This window comes from Ambystoma mexicanum, chromosome 2q, assembly GCF_040938575.1.
Source record: "Ambystoma mexicanum isolate Mex_15411 chromosome 2q, UKY_AmexF1_1, whole genome shotgun sequence".
NCBI classification, from domain to species: Eukaryota; Metazoa; Chordata; class Amphibia; order Caudata; family Ambystomatidae; genus Ambystoma; species Ambystoma mexicanum.
The window spans coordinates 1,067,896,562-1,067,924,101 of record NC_090924.1 but is presented as its reverse complement, the minus strand read 5'-3'; the positions used below and the strand labels follow the sequence as shown (position 1 = coordinate 1,067,924,101).

The following is a 27,540-nucleotide window of genomic DNA, read 5'->3' as shown; positions in this document are numbered from 1 at the left end:
CACTACTGCACCAACAATTCAGATACTGTGGATTGACCACCTCATCATTCCATTTGTGATCTTGCTACCAACTAAAGCAGCTTAGCAGCCTAAAAATGTCTGACTATCATGAAAAGAAACTGGAAGACCATCAAAGGTAGCAACTTAATATAACAACTTGAACTCATACATCCACCAACCAGTAACATGGATGAAGAAGACCTCAATGGACAAACAGAGCTACTTCATAAATGGATCACTAAAACAATTGACAACATAGCCTCAGAGAAGCCTTTCCTCCCATCACAAAAGAGAGCAATGGAAAAATGGTTTATGCCCCTCTTCAGTGTCATGACAATGAACAACAAGAAGCTCAAACTAGAATGAAGGAAAGAATACGACCAGGCAGAAAAAAAATCTCAATATCAACAATAAATCTGATGTTACAAAAAGAAAATTCAGAAGGCCAAAAAGAAATAGTATGACAACCAAATCACCAAAGCTGCCAACACCCAAAAAGAACTATTGAACATCATAAACGAAATGAGGAACTCACTGGGATGCAACAAAACTCTGGTACCTTCACAGCAACTATGCAACAACCTTGTGGATCACTTCAAAAATAAAATTAGCAACATCCACCAAATCATAGAAAGCAGACCAGCCAACATAAACAGGCAACCCAACCCGCCAAACGTGGAACCACAGAACAAACTCCAAAGCTTTGTACAAATATTCGTAGAGACATTCGTCAAGCTGGTAAGATGTAGCAACAAAGTAGGGTCCACCATCGACGCCTACAGTCCAGACATCCACAAATCAATCCTTACACAGGGTACACCATTTGAATGCTACATAAACCTCTTTAACCTATCGCTCGTAATGGGGAAAGTACTGCGATCATTTAAATCGGCATACATCAAACTACTCCTCAAGGACACAGCACATGACGTGGAAGACAAGCTAACATAGGAGCACGCAGAAAAACACCAGCTTCTGGACCAGGCACAGGTCGGCTTTAGACACACAAGAGGGACAGAGACAGCACTCCTGTCTATCTGGGATGACCTAAAGAGAAACGCAGACTTTGACACAACCTCTGCTTTCATACTACTCGACCTCTGCAGCGTTCGACATAGTCAGCCATGACATCCTCATCAAGAGACTGGAAGAAATAGGAATAACCGGTCTAGCCCTGCTTTGGATTAAATCATTCCTAAATGATAGAACAGAAACTGTCAGGATAAAACCCACTCCACAAGATACCAACTGTGGGGTACAACAAGGATCATCCCTATCCCCACTGGTCTTCAATATCTACCTGACTCTGTTAATAAAGCTCATCCAAAGACACAGGCGTATGTGCTACAACTATGCAGATGACATACACATCATCTATAAAATCGAAAATGCACAGGAAGAGAACACCACTGTAAGAATGTCTAAAAGAACTCTATCAACGGATGAACACAAAAATTCTCACACTCAGCCTGGGAAAGACTGAAATCATGAATTCGGCAAACGGACCAGCACGACTGGACGATATAAACAGCAATAGATAAGACTGCCAAAAAACGGAAGAAGACCTATAAACAACCGCAGAAATCCTAAACCACTAACCAGGACCATTAAACCTGTGCACCAACACTCAGTACCCAAGAACCACAGAAGTTTATTCTCTCGGAAACAAGAAGCAAAGAGAAAAAAATGTGTGTATATAACTGAAAGCATAAACCGCACGTGTGTGTCAAAACGATCAAATGTATACCCAAAAATGTGAAGTGTGACACAAAATTGACATACACTACAAAGTAAAGATTGTGCCTTGATAAAGCCCAAGGAAGGGCAAAACAATAGCATGTGCAAAGAAATGTTGGCACAAAGGTTTTTTCTAAAGAATAACACATCTCTCATTGGCATTAATGCTTTATAAATAATAACACATCTCTCATCAAAGAAAGTCACTACTAATAACAAAAGGGAATACACAAAGTGAAGTAACTTGTGTCTCTATGATGAATGTGGTACAAACTGAACAAACACTAGGTGAAGCAACTTGTGTTTATAATATGAATGTGGAACAAACTGAATAAAGTGTAAACACTGTATGAAAAACACTTACAAGTATGTACCTCACAATCATTACAATATTTGGGAACGAACCTGTGGGGACAACTTAATTTAAAAGCTCATAGGCTCCAATAGGAAAAAAATCCTCAACATTTCTTAAAAAATAGACCAACAGGTGAATATCGGTCCCTATTGAGCCATGAAGCCACTGACTCCTAACTAAATTTGGGCAAGTCAGTTATTAACGAAACATAATAACAGAAAAGAATCCAACAAACTAAACCACAGGTAGAGCGCACAGACTGATACTATTCACCCAAAGCAAGAAACAAGGAAAATAGCCATTATATCCCATGGCCCACAGAATTTAGAACAATGCCCACACCATTGAAAGTAGTCAAAAACCTTGGAGTCTTAATGGACAATGCGCTAACACTAGAACCACAAGTAAACACAATAATCAAGAAATGCTTCTCCCTCCTACATAAAAAAGATCCTAACATTCCTCTCCTTCACTCATAAAACACACCATCATCACCCTCATAATGTCCAGAGTAGACTATGCCAAGAGGGTATCAGGTAATAAAATTGCAGCAAAAATGTTGCCGCTAATAAAAATCGTGGCAAAAATGCAGTGGTTTGACCTGGTAAAGGTGTACCCCATGTACCATTTAATGAGAGCGGGGGTTGCGGGGGTGTCCCCCGGTCACCTTAAATGGTATAATGGGTCCAGGGGTTGTGGGGGTGTGCCCTATATTCTTTACATGACAGTGGCAGCAAAAACACAGCATTTTTGCTGCAATATTTTGTATTCACAGCCATTTCTGCTGCAATTTTAAGAGATGGAATCGCCAAGAGCCTATATCTCTGAATGCCGGAACACCTGCTGAAGAAACTGCAATGTATCCAAAATGCAGCGGCCATATCACGAAGGGAACATATCACCCCAGCACTAAAAACCCTACAATGGCTGCCAATCAAACAACAAATCACTGCAAAATTATGTGCATAACGCACAGAGCAATCGGTGGCCAAGGAGCAGAATTCCCACAAAAGAAAGTACCATTAACTGGCTAACAAGAGCATTCAGATCAAGCAATGAAATCTTCATGGAAACAAAACCGTACACAAGATCCTCTTTCTCCAAACTACCAGCAAAATATTGGAACACCCTCCCGAAAGAAACACGCAATATGAAGGATCACCTAAAATTCAGAAAACTACTTAAAACTAAACTTTTCACCTCAAAACCAAACAGAAACAACTAGAAAATCTAACACACCTCTGGAAATAGAACACTGTGCACATGGAAGGAAGAAGGCGGGGATGGAGGGAGCCCAGAACATACACACACACAAGCCAAACCCACATGTTAGGCTGCAGGCAAGGGACCATCAACCAACAACTAGCACTCCAGGAGGCCAGGGAGCATCTGGTATTTCGAAGGGAGGGGAACCCGCCTTAGTAGCTCAGGGAGGCAATGGCAGGCACTCCCATTTTGACAACCCTAGAGCAACCCCCACAACCAAACCCATCTCAACCCAGGGGTGGGGGAGACCTCAACACTTTCCTGCCCGCTGACCACTAGACAAGTACAGAGACATGCATCACTAGGCACAGAATTAGACAAGTGACCCACCACGGAATGTCCCAGCACATAGCAAGTGCAGAGACACCCAGCATAGATTTCCACAACAACGAGGTAAGAAAAACGAACCACTAACCCAACCGCTAAATCCTCACCTCTCTGCATACACCTCTCAAATGCTAACCAAACACAACCAAACACATCTCTGCACAGCAATCCACACAAACTTCACTACACTCTAACAACAAAACAAACCACACATAATTCTGCACAATTCTGTAAATCGCACCCATGCTCAGCGAATGGTGTCAACCGAACTGCAGCTGTCAACAGGACATCACAACTCACACCCTACCTTCTCCCCCTATGCCCTACTAACCCATCCTACCCTATTACCTTTCAGATCCGCCAGAGCGCTAGGGAAAACACCAGTGGTGCCAGTGCACAATATAAATACCCTTTCACATTAACATTAACATAAAGGTAGAAAGAGTCAGACAGGAACACATTAAACAGAGAAAAGGAAATTTTAAGGTGCATGTTTTAGAATAAGGATGCATACAATATAGAATGAATGAAAATAGGACAGCACAAAACGGTAGAGGATAATAAAATAGCACTGCGTGCAAAATGCACCTAATTTCTGCTGTCAAGACCGTTTTAAGCAATACGCACTGCTCAGTATCCCAACATTAGTGTCTGTCGCTGAAGAATGCTACAGAAAATAATTTGGCAGGCCACGAAGTGAGGGCATAATCTTGCAATAATTTTCTCTGTGTTGGTCAACAAACAAACTACCAGTGGTGCAAATATTCACAGAAACATGTGATGTGGTGGTGGATTGTGTGCTGGTAAATCTAGAGGCTTGGGTGTGGGTGTTGTCCGAACATTTCACGTCCCATGAGTAGATTGTGAGGAAAGTAACACACTTGCATTTCCCTATTCAATCATGATAAATGATTTGTGCAAGGTGTATTGGGGCCTTTTCCGGTCCTTCATGTTTATGGCCACAGCTTAATCCCATGAATGGGCTTAGCACATGACATGGGGTTCTTCACATGCACACCATGATCTTATGGGGTAGTTGGTCTGTTTATGCTGCTGTTAACACTCAGAGGATGTGGGCAAATATACAATAGTAGACTGACAGGTTCTTCGTGTATGTGGGTTCCTGTAGTGTCACCTCTTGCCTGCAGTGGCACACCATGAAGCTGCAGGAAGGGCCGCCCTTTGGAGACCCATATTGCTATATAGAGGCCACATGCTATTTCAATATGTTCAGCTTGGCAATTCACAACTTGGGATCTTTCAGTTATGCTGACCACTACTTGGAGACTTTAGACCATCCACCAATCAGTGGAACTCGTTCTCAGAAAACCCAAGTCATGGCCGTCATATGGCTTTGGGATCCTGAATGGTGACCAGCACCAATCGTCAATAGCCTTGGTTGGCTTTTGAAAAGATATGCTATTGCCTGGAAAGGGCTGTATATTTACCTGCACGGGGCTCCTTTTAATATATATGCAAGGCATTTTAGCCCTTAAAAATGGCCTCTGGTGAACTGTTGCAAGTAACAAAGATGGAATGGCCCGAGGCTCGCTTCCTAAACTGCAATGGACCTCCAAAATACATCAGAAGCGATTGAAGAAAGCTTTGTGGTGTTATGAGGTAACATGAATAATTACTTGCATCTCCGAATTATCAGAAAACTGACTGAAGAGCACCTGTCATTCAAAAAGTTAAATATCTTTCTGTTTGCTGAAGAAACCATAATACCCACAATAACCAGCAATTGAGAAACACAGCCATGGTCATACATACAGCTCCTTTGGTTACAATTGCTCATAAGAGAAAATCATTGGGGGAGCTTACAATTTGCAGCTCTCTGTATGGCACCAATTGGTAGTGGCCAGCTTTGTAGGTGTATTATATAAAGTGGGTCACCCTTAAATATACTTAAGCAAATCATGCCCAAAGTTCAAATGCTGAATATTACATTATAAGGAAATTGCAGGTAGTTCAAGTCACAACTGGATACTTTACAAACGGCACAGAGAAAATGCCTAGAAACCCACTAGTTATTTTAATCGGATTCAATAGTTGTTGGAGTATCCGAAATTAGCATATATTTAACATTGGGTATGGAAATTACCGTACTCAATAAAAACCGTATGTGCAACCATTTCCTCTCCATGCAATTTATCTCCTTTGAAATGCAAACAGATTAATTTAACAAAACATGCAAATTGCATGCAGGTGACCACCACTGTTTGCACTTACATGCTGTTGGGTCCCTGCATCCAATTTTAACACTCACTAAGTGGAGTGTAAATGTGAAAAGTAAATCTAGGTGAAGTTGACTTTACTCTTCATTTTTACTCTCCGCTTTGGGAGAATTAAAATATGTCTGGGATCCGTTTGATATTTACCATGGATAAATGTGAGGTATATTCTATTAGAATCCATTTGTTTTATGCCTGCATGAAAATCTCACGCAATTGTAAAGCCGGGTGCTCTTCCCAAATGGAGGAGAGCAAAGCAGAGATGCAAACACTGCTTTGCAGCCATCCTATGCCTTGGAACAATGCAAAAATGGGTCAGATTAGTAAAGTCAGGCATAAAAGCAGTATACCTTGCTTTTATGCCTACATGATGAAAATGACTCTGAAAGTTGTAAAGGCAGGTGTAATCGCTGTGCAAATGGAGTAAACACTTCCTGCTATTTATGCATAGCAGGCAGAGTTTAGGATAGATTCCTATGGAATCTGCCTGCTTTTTAGCAGTGTAACAAGCTAGCAGATTAGATAGGAGTCCACAGCCTTTACGCCAGGATGAACATATAATTTTGGCATAAATGCTGGCATATTTGCATGGGGACGGACAACATGGATTTTCTGTTCCATGCCCTGTCTCATATATATAAATGAAGGGGAATGTGGAGTAGAAGAGTATCCATGTCTAAAATGTGTCCATGTTACGCATGGTTTTTCACCTATTTCAGGAGGAAAAGGTGCCTCATGTATTAACAAATGTAACCGCTTTGGATTCTAATAGTTCCCTTAGTTTTCTCTTCCAGGGATGTTTCATTTCTACATCACATTGCATGAACATTTTTCTTTTGCAGTCATTTTATGCGATATGGGTTTCAGAACGACTAAACCCAAAAAGTAATTAGTTATTAGCTACAAAAAAAACAACCCTCCAAATTATGGTAGGATACACTATTTGTTCTTACCTGCACAAATCGAAACTCCCTCCAGTTGACCACGTTACTGACAGATGGCAAGGACGTTATTCCCAGAAGAACATAGAAAAAGAACCCCAGGATGCCCAGAGCTATGTAGGAGTCACCCCGCCAGGCAGACATGGTTTCAAAGGAAGAGGTTTTGTTGTTTTTTATCTGTTGGAAAAAAAAGAGGGATTCAAGGGCTGTATTCATTATTCACCAAACTCACTGAGCTTGATAAAGATCAACACTGTGTTATATAACAATCCGAAGAACATTACAATTCAAGGAGACTAATTCATAGATTTTAGACCACACAATGAAAGTTGAAGAACATTGGATAGTTCCGCCCTTCACGTTTTACAGCGACATGGACCACTTTCCATATTCACACTTGTATCTGGGCGCTTATCGACAGCGAATAAGTGTTCCACTGAGTTGTGACATCACAGGGTAAAAGCGTAAACCTGGAGCTGGTGATCATATCATTCAGTGCGAAACGGCCGATTATACATCTATATCGATAGATACCTATCTATGATTGTATGTCATGTGTCACCTCCCTGCATTTCTACTGTTGGGAGGCATGTGCAGCTTCCATACACGGCCAAGCGACTCAGATTAGGAAAATCTATTAGCGCATGAGAAAGTGAAGGTGAGTTGCAACAGAGGCGTGGGGAGTGCAGTTGGGCACTGACCATATGATAGGTTTGCTTATGAAACTATGGAGTAAGCAACAAATGTATCTTTAAGGTAGTTATAGAGATATAGGTAGTCCCAGGTATAAGGTACGCGTGATATTGTGTAACAGTAGTGAAATATAAGGTGTAACAATGATAGTGAAGGCACAGGGCCGGGGTGTGGAAAATCTGAAGCAACAACATATTGGATGTGAGGCCTAGCATTTTGTATTACCCGATTGGAAGTATAGGAGCATGGCATAATGAAAAATCAGAATTGTTTTCTATTTCCCAAACACCAGGAGTGAAGCTGAGAATAGTGGCATTCATGCCGAATAGATAATGGTTTAATTGTATCCAGCTGCAGGCCTGTGGAACACGATGGGCATGCGAATGGCAGAGCGAGAATAGGGCTGTGCCATTCCCGAAGGACACATCCAAGGGAGTCAGGTTAGAGGTCTTGAGCTGCTAACATGCTCGGTTTAGATTTAGGGCACTAGCGCACCACAGGAAAATGGTTGTCCTATTTGAACAACCTGGAGGCTGGAAAATAGAGTACATGAATGCATCAAAATATGGCTGATTAATGTTGTCCCCGAGAAATCAAGGGGTGGGCATCTGATAAGGGGGAAGCGAGGAGCAGAACATCCTGAGATTTGTGATAAGAAGAGCAAGAGGTGATGCCAACAATTCTAGTCCAGAGCTGGGGAGGCATTTTTGCAGTGCCTGCGTGTCTGGTATCAAGAGGAGCATACTTTTATTTCAAAGAGCCAATTTGACCTCTAAGTTGTCCACTGAGCTCATGCGAATGACCAGGTGCACACCACGTGACTAGGCTGATGGGGCAGGCAATATTCCGGGTAAACTTGCAAATCCAGTAGCTGGGAACCAAAGTGACAGAATAGGGGGTCCACATCTTAGAGGGTAGGGGTAGATTAGGAAGTGGCCAATTGGTCAAGGGACTATAGGGGACTAGTATAGTATGCATATTGTAAGCGATATTCAATCAACACTACAGCTAAGTCAATGCCTAGTCTGGGATGCTGAGGAAAACCCTTATTGATGTATTTTTATATCCAGTTCAGTACTCTGGATGACAACCCTTGTATAACACCCCCTCTTAGAATCCCCCTGACCCCACTGAGCCAAGAAGTAGGTTTGTTTTGCAAATTAAAAGGTTTATTTGAAAATGTAAACAATATATATATATATATCACACTTCTATAAATAAATTGATAATGGATATTATACTTGTGAATATGAGCAGTAATCAGCACGAGGTAACTATGAATAGGAACAGAAGAACAAGGGTGGGAAAGAATGCTTTATATGGTTCAAGGAAACGCAAGGTGGAATAAAATGCAGTACAGAAATAACTTGTTATGATTTTAGCAAAAGGCAATATGATCACTTTTTCTTTTGACAATTTACTCCCCCCTATGCAATACCAGAAATGGAAGGAGAGCACACAGTCTTCAAGAATCCCAACAAATCACACTTTATAATGCAATACACAGTTCCAGTTCTCCCAGCAAGCTTAGGGAAAACAGGGATGAGTTTTAAACACAGGCGAATTACTTTAATGTGGTTTGCAAGGAAGTGAAAAGGTACTAAAATTGCTTTTAATTCCCTCTAGAGGTTCAGGGTAGGTGATGGCTACTTTATATTAGTTCAGGCTCACTTTAACAATACTCTATGAATGATTAGCAGATTGCAAACGAATTTTAGCAAAGAGAAGCAAAAAGCTGCTGATTTCTACAGATGAAGAAATCGGGCCAAATCGCAAATCGCGGTAAATTTCGTGAGTGCGTGTCTCGCGACTACGGGAAAAGTATAGGGAGTAGGAAGTCGGTTCTAGGTTCGATGGAAAGCCTAGATTCTAAGCTTTCAGATTTCGTTCCTAGCCCAAACGGTTCCAGAGATACGGACGATTAAATAAAGGTAGTTTTTCGGATTTAAAGTAAACTCAAAATGACAGGTGACAGCTTGCAGCTGCAAAATTGACAGGTGACAGTTGTGCAGCTTTAAAAATGACAGATGACACGATTTCTAGGAGGCAGTTCTACTTAGGTTAAAATAGTTTGGATTAGATTATTTTAACTAAGAGATTGGTTCTGCACAGTTCTGCTAGGTACTCACAATATAAATTTGAACTAGGCCTCGTCACGGATCTGGTCAACACGTCCAGCTGCAGTTCTGTCTGCTCGGCGGGTCAATCAGGCACCGGTTCTGCTCACAGCGATCTGGCTCAGCTCTGCTCTGCTGGTCTAGCCTTTCTGGATTCTGGATGTAACACTGCTTTCTGGGTACTGCTACAGGTTCTTGCAAAAATTCTCGGCAAAAATTCACACAGCTCGCCCGGCTGTTGAATAGTTTGGTTAGTTTTAAGGCCTGCTGAAGAGGATTCAGCTGGTGGATTCAGGCCTCTCTGCTACAAATTCTGGAGTTAATTTCTGCTACAGGTTCTGGAGATTGATGGATTTGAAGTCTGGATCTCTGGATGTGAAGTCGTCGGTCAGCATGCTCCGCAGCAAATGGAATTGAATGTCTCTACCTGTCCCAGCAGTCTCTTTTTATGTGTTTTGAAAATGGGTGTGTGCCTGGGCCTAGCTAAGCCTGCCCCTCTCTACTTGTCATTGGCCCAATTCTCCCCTCTCCCATGATTGGGGGAAGGAAATGGATTGTCATCATGATGAGGTCTGTTTATGGGTCAGAGGATCCTCCCCTGGTCAGTTTGCCCACAAATCTATATTTGATTCAAATACATCTTTCCCAGATACACAATTTGTTGAAATTACATGTACACATTATATATTCCTTATGGTCCATGCTTGTCCGCCTCTGATCTTCCTGGGGGCTTGCATTCAAAAATGACAACATTTCTCGCTTTTTAACTGGTTTTGCAATATCGGACATTTACCCAAAATTACACACATGTGCGCAAGGAGTATGGACATTAATTGATGAAGTGTCAGATTTTTAACATGCAGACATTTGGAGTAAGACCCTATTTTCCGCTAGCAACCCCCCAGAATACACCACAGGGTCCTAACGCCTCTTAAAATGTGCACCGAAAAATCACAAGAATAATGGTATTACTTATATAATTCTGACAAGTCCGTACTATGAATTATCCATCTTTTTTTAAATTATGCCCTGGTCAAAAAGGGGTGTGGCTTCCCACATCACATGGTGGAATAACTGGTTTATCCACTTCCCCCCAAGCCAGCTTGTTCACAGAGGCACAGCTGCCCCCCAGTTTCTCCCAAGAGGAAACTATTTTACGACGCCCCCAATATAACATTTGCCTGAGTCAAGGAAGTTGCATTGTTTGGTCCCTTCCAGTTCCCAGGTGCTCCACCCCTAATCTAATCAGAGAGGTGTCAACTCCTTTTGGCAAGGGGCAGCAGGATGCAGCTAGGCCTGGGAAGAGTGGCTGTTGATCCAGTTTCAACTCCTGTCGGGGGTAGTTGTCAGGCAGAATTCAGTTTCATTAAGCCAGGTTTCAGCTAAATGTCACTTTTTGTTCCCAGTTTTCTACATTCAAATCAAACTGACAATTTTTACCTATACATTAAATACTTACTTCCTTCAAGTCATTTCAGAATATAGTTTTACATTGTATCCACCTCTTAGCAAGTCTTTCCTTGGTCTGGTTTTGTTTCATTTGTTCAGTTTTACACAGAAGTCTGGTGGTTTTAAAACGCCGGTTTTCTGATAGTGGTGAGTACTGGTAATGCAACCATTTTTGGGATTAAGAAAATGAATTCCCCACAGTTCTGAGTTGCTTTTTGGCAATCAGCATTGCCATTCCCAGTGGTTTCAGGCTACTGTGTGTGTAGCCCAATGGTGGTTTTAGGCAGTGCCCTCCTGTGCTCACAACATAGGCAAAAATGAGTGGCAGCCTATTCTTCATGTTTTCCCTGTGCACTCTCTGGGGAGTTCTGGCCATCATGATGTTTTCCATGCCAGTACTGCACAGTTTTATGGTAGGGCTTAGATGCATGGGTAAAAACATCCCACAAGCCCCCCCTCTTGCGATGGCCATTCTGTCCTTTCGCTGATGGAACTCGCAAGATCTGGGATGTTCGCCTCCTCTTCTTCCAATTCCATGGATGGCACAGTTCAGCATCTTTTCCTCCCTCCAGTCGATCAATCAGTTCTACTTGCTGGTCCTGGTGGGAGGATTGGGTGGTACCCCGGTCCCCTCGGGTCTCTGCTTCCGGTCCCCGGTCGTCCTCCTTGGTCAGTCTCCATGGTTTCATCTCTCCTAGGATGATAAAGCAAAGCGGCAATACCTATTCGTAGACATTTCTTCACTACTATTGATGGTGTGGCGAACATATACATTTTATGAATCAGAAGATAAGAACATATACATTTTCTTTTTTAAATTAGGAGACAAGAACATATATATATACAAGGATCACAGAATTTTATATGCTATATGTGGAATATTTTAGGGTTGGAACTGAATTACTCTGGAGCAGCCCCCTCTGGGATTCCAGTGGATTCCTCCAGTTGTTGTAGAGTGTGCCTGGGATGGCAACACTTTAGCTGATTTATATGTACCCACTTGTCTTCCCCTTCCACCAGACTGCCTTTGGGGATGCAGATCTTATAGGCAACAGGGGAGATCTTATCTATAATTTCAAACGGTCCCTTCCATGTAGGCAAGAATTTTCGCTGTCTGGCCTGGTTCCTTTGGAAATTGTATAGATAGACCCGATCACCCAGCTTCTATTCCTTTCGGGTAGTTTTTAAATCATAGTGGGTCTTCATGCTCTCAGCTGATCTTTCTAGATTCCGCTGAGCATAGGCAAAAGCATGCTGAAGGTGTTTCCTTAAATTCTCCACATACTCATGAGTTGTGGAGGCATTTATCAACGTTTGCTCTTGGGTTCTGTAGAGCAAATGCTGGAGAAGCACCATCTTGCATCCAGTCATCAACTCAAATGGTGACATTTTAGTTGCAGATGAAGGGGTAGATCTGATGGCCTTTAGGACCAGAGGTAATCGGATATCCCAACTTGGCCCAGAATCTGCCACAAACTTTTTTAATATGCTCACAATGGTTCGGTTGTATCTCTCCACTGCTCCAGAAGAAACTGGCCTGTAAGCAATATGTAACTTCCTTTTGACCCCCAGTATCTCCCACATCTTTGTCATTACTTCACTGGTGAAGTGGCTACCCCTGTCTGACTCAATCCTTTGAGGTAGACCACAACGGGAAAAGATGTGGTTAATCATCAGGGCAGCTGCTGTTTCTGCCTTGCAATTTCGGGCCGGGAGACATTCCACCCACTTGGTAAACAAGCATGTAACGGTCAACATGTAGTTGTTTCCTCTAGACGAGCGAATCACAGGGCCTACAAAGTCGATTTGCAAATCTGACCATGGCAGTCTCATCCCCCACTTTTGGAGAGGCGCACAGTGTGTGAGGTATGATGGCTGAAATTGTGCACACACAAGACACCCCTTCAAGTATTTGTCGAGGTCCTGCCCCATGTGTGGCCAGTATGCAACCTCTCTTAAGATTTCCAGTGTTGTGTGAAACCCCCTATGACCGGCGGTGGCCGCATCATGGGCGTGACTTAACATCAGGCTTCGGAATGAGGTAGGAACTACCCACTGATCATGGCCAGCTTGGGATTTCCTTACCAACAAACCGTCTTGGATTCGGAACATTTTTGGACATTTCATCAACATTCTTAGGTCCTCTTTCCCAATGTAATCGGTATCCGTCAGGGGAAAGTTCTCAGGGTCCTCAAGGTGTTGGTAAAACTTACCAATAATTGGATCCCCCTTCTGAGCTGTAATTAAATCAGCATCAGGGGTCTCCTTACTCCATTGTGCAGTTGAAAGATCATTGTGAGCATTTGTCTGGGACCTAGTGATCGCAGTGACCTGGATTTCCCCCAACAGGAACTCTATTTCTATTAGATCCCCTTGGATGGCCCCGGTTTTGGCCAGCTGATCAGCTAAGTCATTTCCAGTTTTGTCTGGTCCCTCTACTTTGGAATGACCCTTGATCTTTTTCCAGTAGATGTTCATCCCATTCGATGTGACCAGATCGTCAATATTTTGGATTAACTTCCCATGTTTCAGGGGTTTGTTACTAGCGCATAACATGCCTCTGGTTTTCCAGTTGACCAGGTGCTCCACGAACCCGTTCCGTACATAATCCGAATCTGTGATTATGACGAGTTCATGGAGTTGATGCTGGACAGCAGTGGGGATGGCCTGATGCACAGCCATCAATTCTGCCACCTGACTAATTCGAGGACCAATTTTGTATCCAGCGGAGGGTTCTGGAAACTCCTTCACCCATGCATTCCCTACACCGGCCACCAGTTCTTTCTCCCCGTTGTTGTCAACATGGTAAGAGCATCCATCCACATAAACAGTGGGCATTCTGTCACACTTGTCTTCTTCAAAGACTTTGTGTGGGGAATTAAGGTATGCCTCCATGTTGTTCTTGATTTTTAGACTTTCATCCTCGAGACAGTTTTCTCTGGCACAATCATGCAAGTCAGCCAGACCTTGCGCGAGGGGACTCTTCTTGTTTTGGCCATATCTGACCTCTACAGGAAAGCCTTGCATTGACAGAATCCAGGAAGTAATTCGGGAATTACTCACATTTCCGGCCAGGATTCTGTCACTTTGGAGGTATTGCAGAGGCTGGTGTGGAGTCTCCACTATGATGTGTTCCCCCTGGATAAACGGGCGGTAATTCTTCAATGCCCACACCGTTGCCAGGAGTGCCTTGTCACAATCGTTGAATTTTTCCTCCACAGAGGATAAAGTTTTGCTCGCATAGGAGATTACTTTATTGACCTTGTCATGCTTTTGGTATAATACTGCCGTCAAGCACGTATTAGAGAACCCTGTATCCAGGAAGAACTCCTTGTTTCTGACAGGGTAAGCTAGGCAAGGCACTTGTGAGAGGCTTCTTTTGAGTTGTCTTACTGCCTCGGATTGTTCTGGACCCCATTCCCACTTGACCCCCCCTTGAAGAGATGAATCAGGGGTCTAGTGATCTCTGCGTAGCCTTCAATGAACTTTCGGCTGTAATTAGTTAGTCCAAGGAGGCTCCTTAGTTCCCGCAGAGTCGTGGGGTCTTTCAGTTTCTGAAGTGCTTCCACTTTCTTTTCCTGGGGACAGAGACCATGAGGAGTAATATCATGCCCCAAGAAATTAAAACGGGTTCTACACCACTGTGCTTTCTGAAAGGAAACTTTAGCTCCGGCGGCCCTCAACTGTGTCAGAACATAACGGATCTCCGCTATGTGTTCCTCCACAGATGAACTTTTGATGAGGACATCATCTACATAAGCCAGGTTACCCCTCGCACCCAGGTCAGGCATGGCCTTATGTAGGAAAATGTTGAATTCATTGCCGGAGTTGAGGTATCCGAAGGGAGTCCGGGTCCATGTGTACTGCTGGCCCCCAAAGGTAAAAGCCAGTTTGTATTGGTCCTCCCTACTGACAGGCACGGTCCAGTATCCATTGGTCAGGTCTATTGCTGTGAATACCTGTGACCCCTGAATCAGGGCCAGCCCTTGGTCAATGTAGGGCAGAGGCCATCGGGAAGTATGGACCTATTTGTTGAGCTCCCTAAGCTCGGCGCAGAGTCTCCACTGGCCGTTTGGCTTCAATATTCCCAGCACCGGATTATTGAAACTGCTGTGGACTGGACGGATTATTCCCCGGGACTCAAGGTTCTTAATTATTTCAGTAAGGGACTCCATGGATGCGAGAGGCAAGCGATATTGCTTCACAAACACTGGAGTCATTCAAGGGTCCGTGGGAATTGTTGTGGTGTGGATGTCGGTGCGACCACAGTCATATGAGTCTACCGCAAAGAGATCTTGGAAATCCAAGAAAACTTATTTCAACTTTTGCTTCTGTTCCAGAGTCACACAGGCATCAGCTAGGTTGACTCTCTCTTCCACCATCTGCCTGAAGCCTGGAAAGACTTCTGGTTTGGCTATCTCAGCGGCCTCCTCCAGCTGGGTGGAGAAGTCCCTGGTCAGAGTGCTGATTTGGACTGGAGGCTTCAGGTGGGAAAGGCAGCCCTCATGGACCTGGAAAATCACCTATTCCCTCCTGAAGTCACAAGTCACATCTTCCTTACCATAAGGGCAAGAAGTGTACACCAGGAAGTTCCCCCCATGCCGGGTGAAAATCCTGTCTGGTGTTGTATTGTCCTCACTGTCACTGTCAAAACAGTCCTTGGGGATTGGTCCTAACAGTTCATTTCCTAAATCAATGGAGAAATGTCGGTCATCAATCGCCATTCCAATAATGGTGCCTGCGGCTAGAGTAATACTCTTTAAGTCACTGTTATCTACCTCTATTGGAATGGTGTCATGTTCTATGTTGACTAATGGTGTTGGGTTTACCCCTAACCCTTGCTGTTGGAGAGAAGCATTTAGATGGATATAAGCATCAGGGTTTTTCAATTTTTGTCCTCTTTTAACTTTCACTTCCAGGGAGAATTGTCGGGTCCTTTCTGGGATGGTGACTTCCTCTTTGATCTGAATTTCAACTGCATAAGGTAGCAATTGAGCTGACCTAAATGCTTTTTCTGGATCATCAAAGCCCATGGGATTATCCGCTAATCGGGACCAAGCTTTGAAGTTTATTAGGTCCAAACTAATGGCAAAGCGATTGAGAATGTCACTGCCTAAGTAAAAGGCGGCAGTGACGTCTCGCACGACCCAACAATTATGGACTATGCTCTTGTTGCCAATGGAGATTTTGAGCATACACCTGCTTGGCAGGAGATGTTTGGAATTAGGTGCTTCCAGGTCCATTTCCCATTTGTCTATCAGTTTGAATGTGGGAATGGCTGGATCTTTTGGGAGTTGGCGGAACATAGCTTCGCTGATGAAGCTCTTACCGTTGTTCACACACACTCGAGCGAGAACAGAGTCGTTCCCATCATTTAACTGAACAGGGATGAACAACTGCTCTCCAATTTGCTGAATATCAGCCAGGCTCTGAGCTGATTTCACATCTTTCTGGACTATAGGAGTGGGAGTTTCTGATTGTGGATTAGTAAAGAATTTCAGGGTGTTTCCTTCCAGTGTGGAATACCACCTTAAACTGGAAGGAAGGTTGATTTTCAGAAATAGAGAGGACCCCCCATCACCAGTCTGTTGTCCTACTGCTATTACGGTCACGTCTGGAGTTTGGTTGTTCTGGAAGTGAAATTCTACTTGGTCAGATTTTTGTTCAACCATGTGGCAGGTGCCATTTAAACTAACATGGTTGACACTCTGTTTTAATTTTATTGGTCGGCTAGTCTGGGTCCAGAGGACCTTGTTTACACTATCTACTAGGGGTGACAACCATCTCAGGAGGTCAATCCCTAGTAAACAAGGGGTGCCCTCTGGAGTCACTACTATGACCGGGTGTTTCACCTTGTGTCGCCCAATTTTAATGTCCAAGTCTGCAGTCCCCTCAACAGGAATTTCCTTCCCGTCAAAGTTCTGCAGTTGTCCAGGAAGAGAGGTGAGAGGAATTCGGTAATTCTCCCCCCTTCCTGCATTTAGTTCCTCAAAGGCCCTTTTGGACAGAAGGGTAGCTTGGGATCCAGTGTCCACCAGTGCCAAAATTGTACCCTGCCCCTGTACTTGTACCGGGGCATAGTATCTTCCCTCCTTCTCCTCAAGGGGGCACAGATAATGCACATTTTTGGACAACTGGTGGGCTAACTTTCTGGTTTTGGACATTGCTAGCGAAGAGATTTGGGCAGAATTCTGTGGAGAGCCTTGGGAATCTGAAAGAAAAAGTTGGCAACTGGAGATCAGAGCCATTGTGCGTTCCCCTGGTTCCGGTTCTGGGCCGCCCCGCCCTTTTTGGAGGCAGTCATCAGGACGGGTTTGACCCTTGGGATTTTGATATTGTCGGTTCTGGGATGAGATGATGGGCGGCGGTAGCTCAGTCTCCACATATCCCCAGTCTGGATGGGAATCCCTTGGGACCCATTTTTTCTTGGGAGGAGTTCCCCCATCTCTGAAGGAGAAGATCCTTTTCCCAGGATCTTCTGAGGATCCCTCTCCCTCAAATTGGAAGACCTGTACCTCCTCCACAAAGTGGGTCTGTTTGGGTCCTTTGTTTCTCCTACCCCCCCTCTGCTCCTTGGGAGGCAGGCTTTCAGGGGCAGGAGATTTTGTTTCCGGTTCCTGGTTTTCCAGGGGCTGTTTACAAGTTGGGAAGGAAGGTTCCTCCAAGGCTTTACACCCCCCTTCCCCTTGTGCCTCCTCCCTAGGAACCGATGGGTTATCGGGGTGCTGCCCCCGTCATTGTTCTGGAGCACCAGGTCCAGAGTTTGGGGCATGCTGCGGTGGCATGCTCATCTGAGGGTTCTGTTGAGCCCTCAGTATGTGACCCAGATCTCGTGCCATATTTTGGACCTGGCGCTCAAGTTGTGAAACCCGCTCAGGCTGATACGGGGCTCTATTTTCTCCCCTGGGCTGATCCCGGGAAGGGTAGCTATCCCTTCTCTGGTAGTACCCCTGGTTGGGAAGATTTTGGTACCCCTCCACCCTTGGCCTCCCCTCCCCCGGATTAGGTTGTCTGGGCTCAGGGAATTGGGGAAAGAAGGATGGATGATTTTGGGGCTGGAAATTGGGTGGATACCTGGGGAAAAAGTTCTGCCCAGGATTTGGTGAATTTCTTCTCTCCTGGGGGAAGTTAGGAGGGAAGTTCCCCGGGTCAGGTGCTTGGCTGGATCCCCCCCCTTGGGCTGGAGGAGTCCACACATAACCCAGGATTGGTCGGTTTCCCTTGTAGCGGGGACTTACATAGTCAGGGGGGCGGGGACCCCATTTGTGGGACTACCTCCTCGACTCCCTGTCTGTGACTGGCCCGAGGGCCTTCTGGGCTGTGAATTATTTGGTGCAGGCAGGTTTTTAGGCCCCCCCATCTCCAAATCTAAAACGGGGGCAACCTTTACCTCTGCCACCTTGGCAGCAGCAGGGGTGCTGTTGGTTTTGGGGTTTTTCGGCGCATTATTTTTATTTTCGATGGGCTTCTGCAGCTCATAGATCCGGGTAGCCTGTTCAATGACCCAGTCTAAAGATCTTTTCTCATGAAAATCTCTCACGAGCTGGGTCATTATGAATTTGGGTAAGGCATGGAAAAACGTATTGATAAATTCTCTGCTATCCGTGCGCACCCTTCTGGTGGTCTACGCAAAAGCACGCTTTAATTCTTGCACAAACTCTTGTGGGGCTTGATCCTCCCCACATTGCAAATTGTAGGCTGCCTTGCGAGCCTCTTGAGGATTTCTGTGCACAGAAAAATGTTTCAAGATGGCTGCCCTGTATGTGGACCACCTTGAATGGTTTTGATCCTCCAGCCCCGCAAAGAAACTGGAGTATTCTGTTGAGAAGGTCCACTTTACATATTGAATACAGCTTTGGCTGTCCTTCAAATGGAAAGTCTCCATCATTTGCTCATAGAGCTCCAAGTGTTCCCAAACAGAATACTTGGCGTTCTTATGATAAGGTGTGATGACACTCCTTATTGCCTTTATTTGTTTCAATGGGTCCTTAAGCAAGGCCCTTTTTGCCTTATTGGCCTTTTTGGTTTGGGTAACCCTGGTCCATTCATCCTCTGACTCAGAAGCGCTGCTCCCAGAGGTGCCCGTCTGATCTTCCAGGTTTTCCCGGATTCTGCGAGCCTGGGAATGGCTGGCAGAATGTGGGAACCTGGTCTCCTGTGTCCTGTAATGCTCAGAGGAGTCTTCAGACCCCTCCTTGCTGCCAGGATTTGATGGGTACCCCCCCACTGACCTAACTGGACAGAGGTTTTCAGGATGCCCTTAATGGGCCTACTCTCCTGGGGTTCCCCACTAAATTGCACTGTGCTTGGGTGCCCATACCTGGATGTCCGCCCATCCATTCCTGGGAGGTAGTGGCCTATGAGCCCCATACTTCTAGCTGGATAGTAATCTGCCATCCCCGTGGCCCTGGGCTCATGTGCGCGAGGGGACATGGGGTTGGCAGAGTCCAGGGACTGGGAGAGATGAAGGCCTCTGGTACCAGGGCTCCTGAGGTTATGCTCAGGCGTTTCCCTTTCCCAGCGCACCTCGTCTCTATCAGCCCCTGCTCCCTGTTGCAATGCAAGAGCTTGTGCTTTCAGTTCCTCAGTTAAGGCCTTACTAGACTCTATCAGTCTCTCCTGCATCGCTACCTGTTGCTGGAGCCAATCATTGTGCTGACAGAGAGCCTCATTTTCTCTCTGTGCCTCCTGATTGGTCCTGGCGTACTGGGCCAGTCTCTGCTGCAGGAGGGTTACCTCCTGAGCTGTGTCCCTATTGGCCTGCTCCTTTCTTGCCAGAGCATCCTCCACTCTCCTGGCGTGCTCTAACAAGTTCTGGTGTTCTTTTTGGAGGTCAACCAGTCCCTGGAGGGCCAGGTGATTTTCTTCCATTTTCCTTTTTAAGTGGCAGACTTCCTGGCCTAAGGTATCCCTTTCCTGACTAACAGCCTGCATCTGTGCCGCCAGGTCGTCCCTTTGCCTTTGGAAGGCACCAGCTTTCTGGCGCTCCTGGTCAAAATCTGCCTGGGTATCCAGGTCTTTCAAAATCAGTTTATTGCTCTCTGCCTTCTCCCTATCTAGGTGGCTTTGCAGGGTGACTACCTGCTCGGCACATGCCCTATTGAAATCTAATTGTTGCTCCAGCTTTTTCTGGCTCTGCAGTAGGGAGTCCAAACCTTCTTGGTACTCCTTCTGCAAGGCCAGCAATATGGTATCCTGGTCCGCCTTTTCCTGTTGCAGCACATCCATATCCTCCTTTATTTTAGTGATGTACTGTCTGCTGTCCTTTTCTGACTCCTGGCTCCTGAGCAGCCTCTGCTCAGAAGAGTCCAGATCAGATTGGGCCTTCTCTAACGCCATCTGTTGCCTATTTGCAAGATCTTGGCCTTCAGCACATTTGTCCTGCATGGCTCCCATATATAGATACAAATATGCCGCTATCCTGGCAATCTTATTATGTTCATCTTTGGCTTTAGGGGCCATATAAAGTTCACTCAGGGCCACATGTAGGGGACCCTGATCTCCCCATATATCTGACCCTGTTTCAGTGACCTGTTGCGCGATTGCCTGCAACCAGACCGTTTGGTCCTGATGAGTCCACTCACCTCTCACAAATAGCTTATGTAAGAAGTGCTCTCTGGCTATTTTCATATCTACCAAGGTCGTCATTCTGGAATTTGAGTTCCTTCCTGATTTACAGAAGTTTGTATTTTATTTTGCAAAACAGACCGTTTCCTTAGATCGTTCCTTTGAAGGATGCTTTCACAGTGTAAAACAGCGTGGTGATCTAACCGGATATGTGTATCTGGTCAGTTGGCACACTGTATTAATCTGCACAAGTGGTAATTCTAACCCAGAATATACCCTGGCTCCGAGCCCCCACTTTTGTAAGCGATATTCAATCAACACTACAGCTAAATCAATGCCTAGTCTGGGATGCTGAGGAAAACCCTTATTGATGTATTTTTATATCCAGTTCAGTACTCTGGATGACAACCCTTGTATAACACCCCCCTCTTAGAATCCCCCTGACCCCACTGAGCCAAGAAGTAGGTTTGATTTGCAAATTAAAAGGTTTATTTGAAAATATAAACAATATATATATCACATCTCTATAAATAAATTGATAATGGATATTACACTTGTGAATATGAGCAGTAATCAGCACGAGGTAACTATGAATAGGAACAGAAGAACAAGGGTGGGAAAGAATGCTTTATATGGTTCAAGGAAACGCAAGGTGGAATAAAATGCAGTACAGAAATAACTTGTTATGATTTTAGCAAAAGGCAATATGATCACTTTTTCTTTTGACAATTCACTCCCCCCCTATGCAATACCAGAAATGGAAGGAGAGCACACAGTCTTCAAGAATCCCAAGAAATCACACTTTATAATGCAATACACAGTTCCAGTTCTCCCAGCAAGCTTAGGGAAAACAGGGATGAGTTTTAAACACAGGCGAATTACTTTAATGTGGTTTGCAAGGAAGTGAAAAGGTGCTAAAATTGCTTTTAATTCCCTCTAGAGGTTCAGGGTAGGTGATGGCTACTTTATATTAGTTCAGGCTCATTTTAACAATACTCTATGAATGATTAGCAGATTGCAAACAAATTTTAGCAAAGAGAAGCAAAAAGCTGCTGATTTCTACAGATGAAGAAATCGGGCCAAATCGCAAATCGTGGTAAATTTCGTGAGTGCGTGTCTCGCGATTATGGGAAAAGTATAGGGAGTAGGAAGTCGGTTCTAGGTTTGTTGGAAAGCCTAGATTCTAAGCTTTCAGATTCGTTCCTAGCCCAAACGGTTCCAGAGATACGGACGATTAAATAAAGGTAGTTTTTCGGATTTTAAGTAAACTCAAAATGACAGGTGACAGCTTGCAGCTGCAGAATTAACAGGTGACAGTTGTGCAGCTTTAAAAATGACAGATGACACGATTTCTAGGAGGCAGTTCTACTTAGGTTAAAATAGTTTGGATTAGATTATTTTAACTAAATGATTGGTTCTGCACAGTTCTGCTAGGTACTCACAAAAAAAATTTGAACTAGGCCTCGTCACGGATCTGGTCAACACGTCCGGCTGCGGTTCTGTCTGCTCGGCGGGTCAATCAGCACCGGTTCTGCTCACAGCGATCTGGGTCAGCTCTGCTCTGCTGGTCTAGCCTCTCTGGATTCTGGATGTAACACTGCTTTCTGGGTACTGCTACAGGTTTTTGCAAAAATTCTCGGCAAAAATTCAAACAGCTCGCCCGGCTGTTGAATAGTTTGGTTAGTTTTGAGGCCTGCTGAAGAGGATTCAGCTGGTGGATTCAGGCCTCTCTGCTACAAATTCTGGAGTTAGTTTCTGCTACAGGTTCTGGAGATTGATGGATTTGAAGTCTGGATCTCTGGATGTGAAGTCGTCGGTCAGCATGCTCCGCAGCAAATGGAATTGAATGTCTCTACCTGTCCCAGCAGTCTCTTTTTATGTGTTTTGAAAATGGGTGTGTGCCTGGGCCTAGCTAAGCCTGCCCCTCTCTACTTGTCATTGGCCCAATTCTCCCCTCTCCCATGATTGGGGGAAGGAAATGGATTGTCATCATGATGAGGTCTGTTTATGGGTCAGAGGATCCTCCCCTGGTCAGTTTGCCCACAAATCTATATTTGATTCAAATACATCTTTCCCAGATACACAATTTGTTGAAATTACATGTACACATTATATATTCCTTATGGTCCATGCTTGTCCGCCTCTGATCTTCCTGGGGGCTTGCATTCAAAAATGACAACATTTTGCGCTTTTTAACTGGTTTTGCAATATCGGACATTTACCCAAAATTACACACATGTGCGCAAGGAGTATGGACATTAATTGATGAAGTGTCAGATTTTTAACATGCAGACATTTGGAGTAAGACCCTATTTTCCGCTAGCAACCCCCCAGAATACACCACAGGGTCCTAACGCCTCTTAAAATGTGCACCGAAAAATCACAAGAATAATGGTATTACTTATATAATTCTGACAAGTCCGTACTATGAATTATCCATCTTTTTTTAAATTATGCCCGGGTCAAAAAGGGGTGTGTCTTCCCACATCACATGGTGGAATAACTGGTTTATCCACTTCCCCCCAAGCCAGCTTGTTCACAGAGGCACAGCTGCCCCCCAGTTTCTCCCAAGAGGAAACTATTTTACGACGCCCCCAATATAACATTTGCCTGAGTCAAGGAAGTTGCATTGTTCGGTCCCTTCCAGTTCCCAGGTGCTCCACCCCTAATCTAATCAGAGAGGTGTCAACTCCTTTTGGCAAGGGGCAGCAGGATGCAGCTAGGCCTGGGAAGAGTGGCTGTTGATCCAGTTTCAACTCCTGTCGGGGGTAGTTGTCAGGCAGAATTCAGTTTCATTAAGCCAGGTTTCAGCTAAATGTCACTTTTTGTTCCCAGTTTTCTACATTCAAATCAAACTGACAATTTTTACCTATACATTAAATACTTACTTCCTTCAAGTCATTTCAGAATATAGTTTTACATTGTATCCACCTCTTAGCAAGTCTTTCCTTGGTCTGGTTTTGTTTCATTTGTTCAGTTTTACACAGAAGTCTGGTGGTTTTAAAACGCCGGATTTCTGATAGTGGTGAGTACTGGTAATGCAACCATTTTTGGGATTAAGAAAATGAATTCCCCACAGTTCTGAGTTGCTTTTTGGCAATCAGCATTGCCATTCCCAGTGGTTTCAGGCTACTGTGTGTGTAGCCCAATGGTGGTTTTAGGCAGTGCCCTCCTGTGCTCACAACATAGGCAAAAATGGGTGGCAGCCTATTCTTCATGTTTTCCCTGTGCACTCTCTGGGGAGTTCTGGCCATCATGATGTTTTCCATGCCAGTACTGCACAGTTTTATGGTAGGGCTTGGATGCATGGGTAAAAACATCCCACAATATAGGTAGTAGCCAATGTGGGTGGTGGGATTACACTGTACATTGTTCACGTCATGAGTGACAAGTTCTTTCCTTAAAATCGATGTACCTGCTATGAATTAACAGAGAGATCTGTGTCCATTTGGTTCTTTGGGACCTTCTGATACCTTTTTATTTTTCTGTAAAAAATAAATCTTGTTTTCCTTGCAAAACGGTACACCAAGCCTTTTTCCTCAGAGGAGTGTTTTTGTTGTCTGTTGTCTGGAGGTATTGCCTTACACTACCATATACAATAAGATGTCCGCTTGGACTGGCAGTGCACTGGGTTTATAAGGGAGGCATGTGGAAGGTATTCACAATTGAGCCACTCTCCCCCATCTCACTGATGTGTGTGTTTCATCCTCATACTTCTTAGTTTGCTGCCACCTTCATAAACCTCCTTCAATGCCCTTTCTATCTCAGTCCCTGCACAGTATTGCTGTCTGGCAGAGCATAGGCTGTTGGCCTGTTACAGTGACATACCCGCTGCATTCGACAGTAGGCCTGTCAGTGAGGGCATCAGGCCTGCTACTGAGGAACCCGGTTTATTCTGCTTCCCTGGAATTGTCTGTGGCCAAGTAAAGGATGCAGAAATTGGTATTTAACAATGTGTTGTGATGCTTCTTTTTTTAACTTTCATGAGGGGCTCATACTATATATCACAATTGTTAAGGAATTAAATATGTAGTGGGTGGAGTAATTGAATAAAGGCAAATATGACATTTGAGATGGACAGCTGTAGAGCAGAGACAAGTGAAGCAAAAGATTGGAACACATGTGGGATTGGGATTGCAAGTGATCAGGTGTGCAGGTTAGTTTGCAGAGTATGTGTGTGATGTGAGGGGGAAACACTATGTGGCAAGTAGATAATTTAAGACTAGTGCTGCTGTAAGTGACGTGATGCACTGTGCCGCATCACATATACACACCATAGTGAATAGAAACCAATTTCGTATTTCCACAGAATTGCTCTCTTTATCAAGAGGGTTTCTATATCCCCATTTTTAACATATAACCCCACTTGCTCCATAACACACCACATGATATCTGTATGCTTATGTCGCATGAAGCGATCTACTAGAGGGCACTTCGGTACATTCCTTCTTGGACATGGAGGTTGCACTATTCAATTTCAATTTAGAGATGATAAGTCGCTACTAACAAGACCGTTTCTCAGCGCTCCTTACCTTAGGCCACCGATTGTATGGCACAAAGTATCACACCTCCCTTCAATGTTTACTAAGTCTGATGGTCAACAAGTCATATTAATCACCCTTTAGGAGTTGCAGTATGTGAATACCATAATTGCCGCCATGTTATCATTAGTCTGTAGTTCCAGACTTTTTTAAAAAATAATTAAATGTAAACATGCTGCATCATTGCATTTAGGATGTGCCTTGGTGTGTAGTTTTTCTATCTAAAACCCTTTTCACTTTATGATATGATCTTAAAAGACTTTGGCTCCGATTCATACTCCTTTTGAAGGGAAGGATAGGCTATGCATGTTGACCACTTCATTACTAAGCATATCCAAGTGACCTTTTACAATCATGTTGATCACACTAGTGAACACATTAAATGTTGTGTAACAATCACACAAGTGCACCCTTTTATAATGTGTAATGCATTATTTCATTCCGATATTATGCACATTTACCAGCTTGTCTCTGTAAATGTGACCATAGGTCCCTCTTTTAGAGGATCAGCATGTCTTTTTACTCATAAAGGACACGTGTACACATTGAAAAAAGTCTTCACATTAGCTTCTTACTCTGTAACATATGCATAAGACATAATCTATGCATCTTTTTCACTGTCTCTTCAGTTTTATGTGGGCTGGTGTTGGCACAGATGAATGTGTCTTGATATCCCCAGGTTACAAATACTTTTCCATGCTATGACTCACTTCTATCAACCTTATCTCTGTTAGAATATGCTACAGAGTGATTTATTTGATAATACTAGAAAGCCCAGAGCTCAGGGTGGATTGGACAAATAAACGAGAGGTTTTCCCAAAAATTTAAAAAGTGAAGTTCCAGTTTGATGAACGACCATGGTCATCAATCCTGCTCTCATGTTGCTTGGGCTCCATCTGCTAGTGGTGAAACGAAAAGTCCCTCACAGACTCTGAGGTTTCAAGTGTCCCTTGCTCTTATTGCTTGCCTTGGGCGAAGCATTTTTGGTGTTTTTGTCTTTGTCAGGATGCTCAGAAGGGACCTTACTTGCTTCACATGATTCCACACAAGGGCAAGGCTTTGCCAGATCTCACTGAGCCCAGGGAACTTGCATTGACATGCTGTGGTGTCTGGCATGTTTGTATTGTGAATGAATGCCTCCCTTTATTATGTGAGTGTCGGCTATCTAAAGAACCCGTGATGGGATGTAGAATGGGAAGTGCTGGGGATTCCGTGGTTGAATGTTGGTGGGGACTTGAAGATGTGAACATCTAGCAGAAGGATACCTAACCCTTTACTCCCATGTAACCTTCCTGCCATGAAGTCTACGCATAAAAGTACATTTCCAGTTTGTACTTGCCTACCTCAGTGTGCTGGCTGATTTACCTAAGGTTCCCAGATGCTAGATTTTGGCGATGAGGATGCTGTAAAAGGAGTCCAGGAGTAAATGTTGAGCGGTGTTGGTGGAGCCCTGTCCTGGAACTGTCAGGAAGCAGAGTGGCAGTCCAGCATAGAGCTACAGTAGGCAGGAGCCATGGAGATAAAAACTGGGAAGGCATGGTGACTGGTGTGACAGTCACCCCAGAGACCGTATGGATAAACCACCTGGTTGAGCATTCATGCTGAAAGAGGGTGACTGCAACCCAGAAGCCGTGTTTCAGGAGATTCGCGGAGGGCAGAGCACATAGAAGAGTGCCCCTGAAAATTAATCGGTGCTTAGTGGGAGTGAAATGCTTGGCTCCATGCTCCCACATCAAGAGAAGTGCCTAAAATTCCCTCATATTTCTGTAAAAAAGATATTGAGTACAGATACACATTGGTTCTTCTTGTGCATTCCCAGACCAACAAAGGGTTGCAAGAGATTCACTGAGTAGTTAATGAAGACTCTTGTGGCATCTCTCTGCCCAAATGTAAAGCCACAGAGATACCAGATGAGGATTTACTCAGTATTATGCATATTGAATCTAGGGCTATGGATCATTATGATTACAACTCGTCAATTAAAGGGGGCAGTTCTGCGACCACCTGCGTAACAAATCCTCATATGCTGTCCTTCTCACAATGCCTCTTTCTTCTCTGCACTTAATTGATGGTTCTTCACAGCAAGTTACATTGAGCAATTCAACTTTGGCAGCCTTATATTTTTTCCTCAATTAATTAGTACGGTTATACGCAAATATAAAGAAAAACGAAAATGAACAAAAGGCTTTGCTGCATGCACCAAACTCGAAAAGTGTAATTCGGGGACTGATTTGACACATACCAAATTTCAAGTTAACAACATGCACCAACCTTTTCATCATGAAATAGAACCAAAGTCGACTAGAGCCTAAA

At 44.2% G+C, this 27,540-nt stretch overlaps 1 protein-coding gene across 1 annotated transcript in view; it reads right to left on the bottom strand.

Annotated features, from left to right (window-relative positions):
* The window catches only part of LOC138569945 (metalloreductase STEAP4-like), a 393,415-nt gene that overhangs the window by 5,762 nt on the left and 360,113 nt on the right, over window positions 1-27,540 (bottom strand). The window contains exon 4 of the mRNA XM_069648411.1: window positions 6,873-7,037. Within this exon, the coding sequence (XP_069504512.1) occupies window positions 6,873-7,037 (165 nt within the window). The remainder of the gene's footprint in view (window positions 1-6,872; window positions 7,038-27,540) is intronic.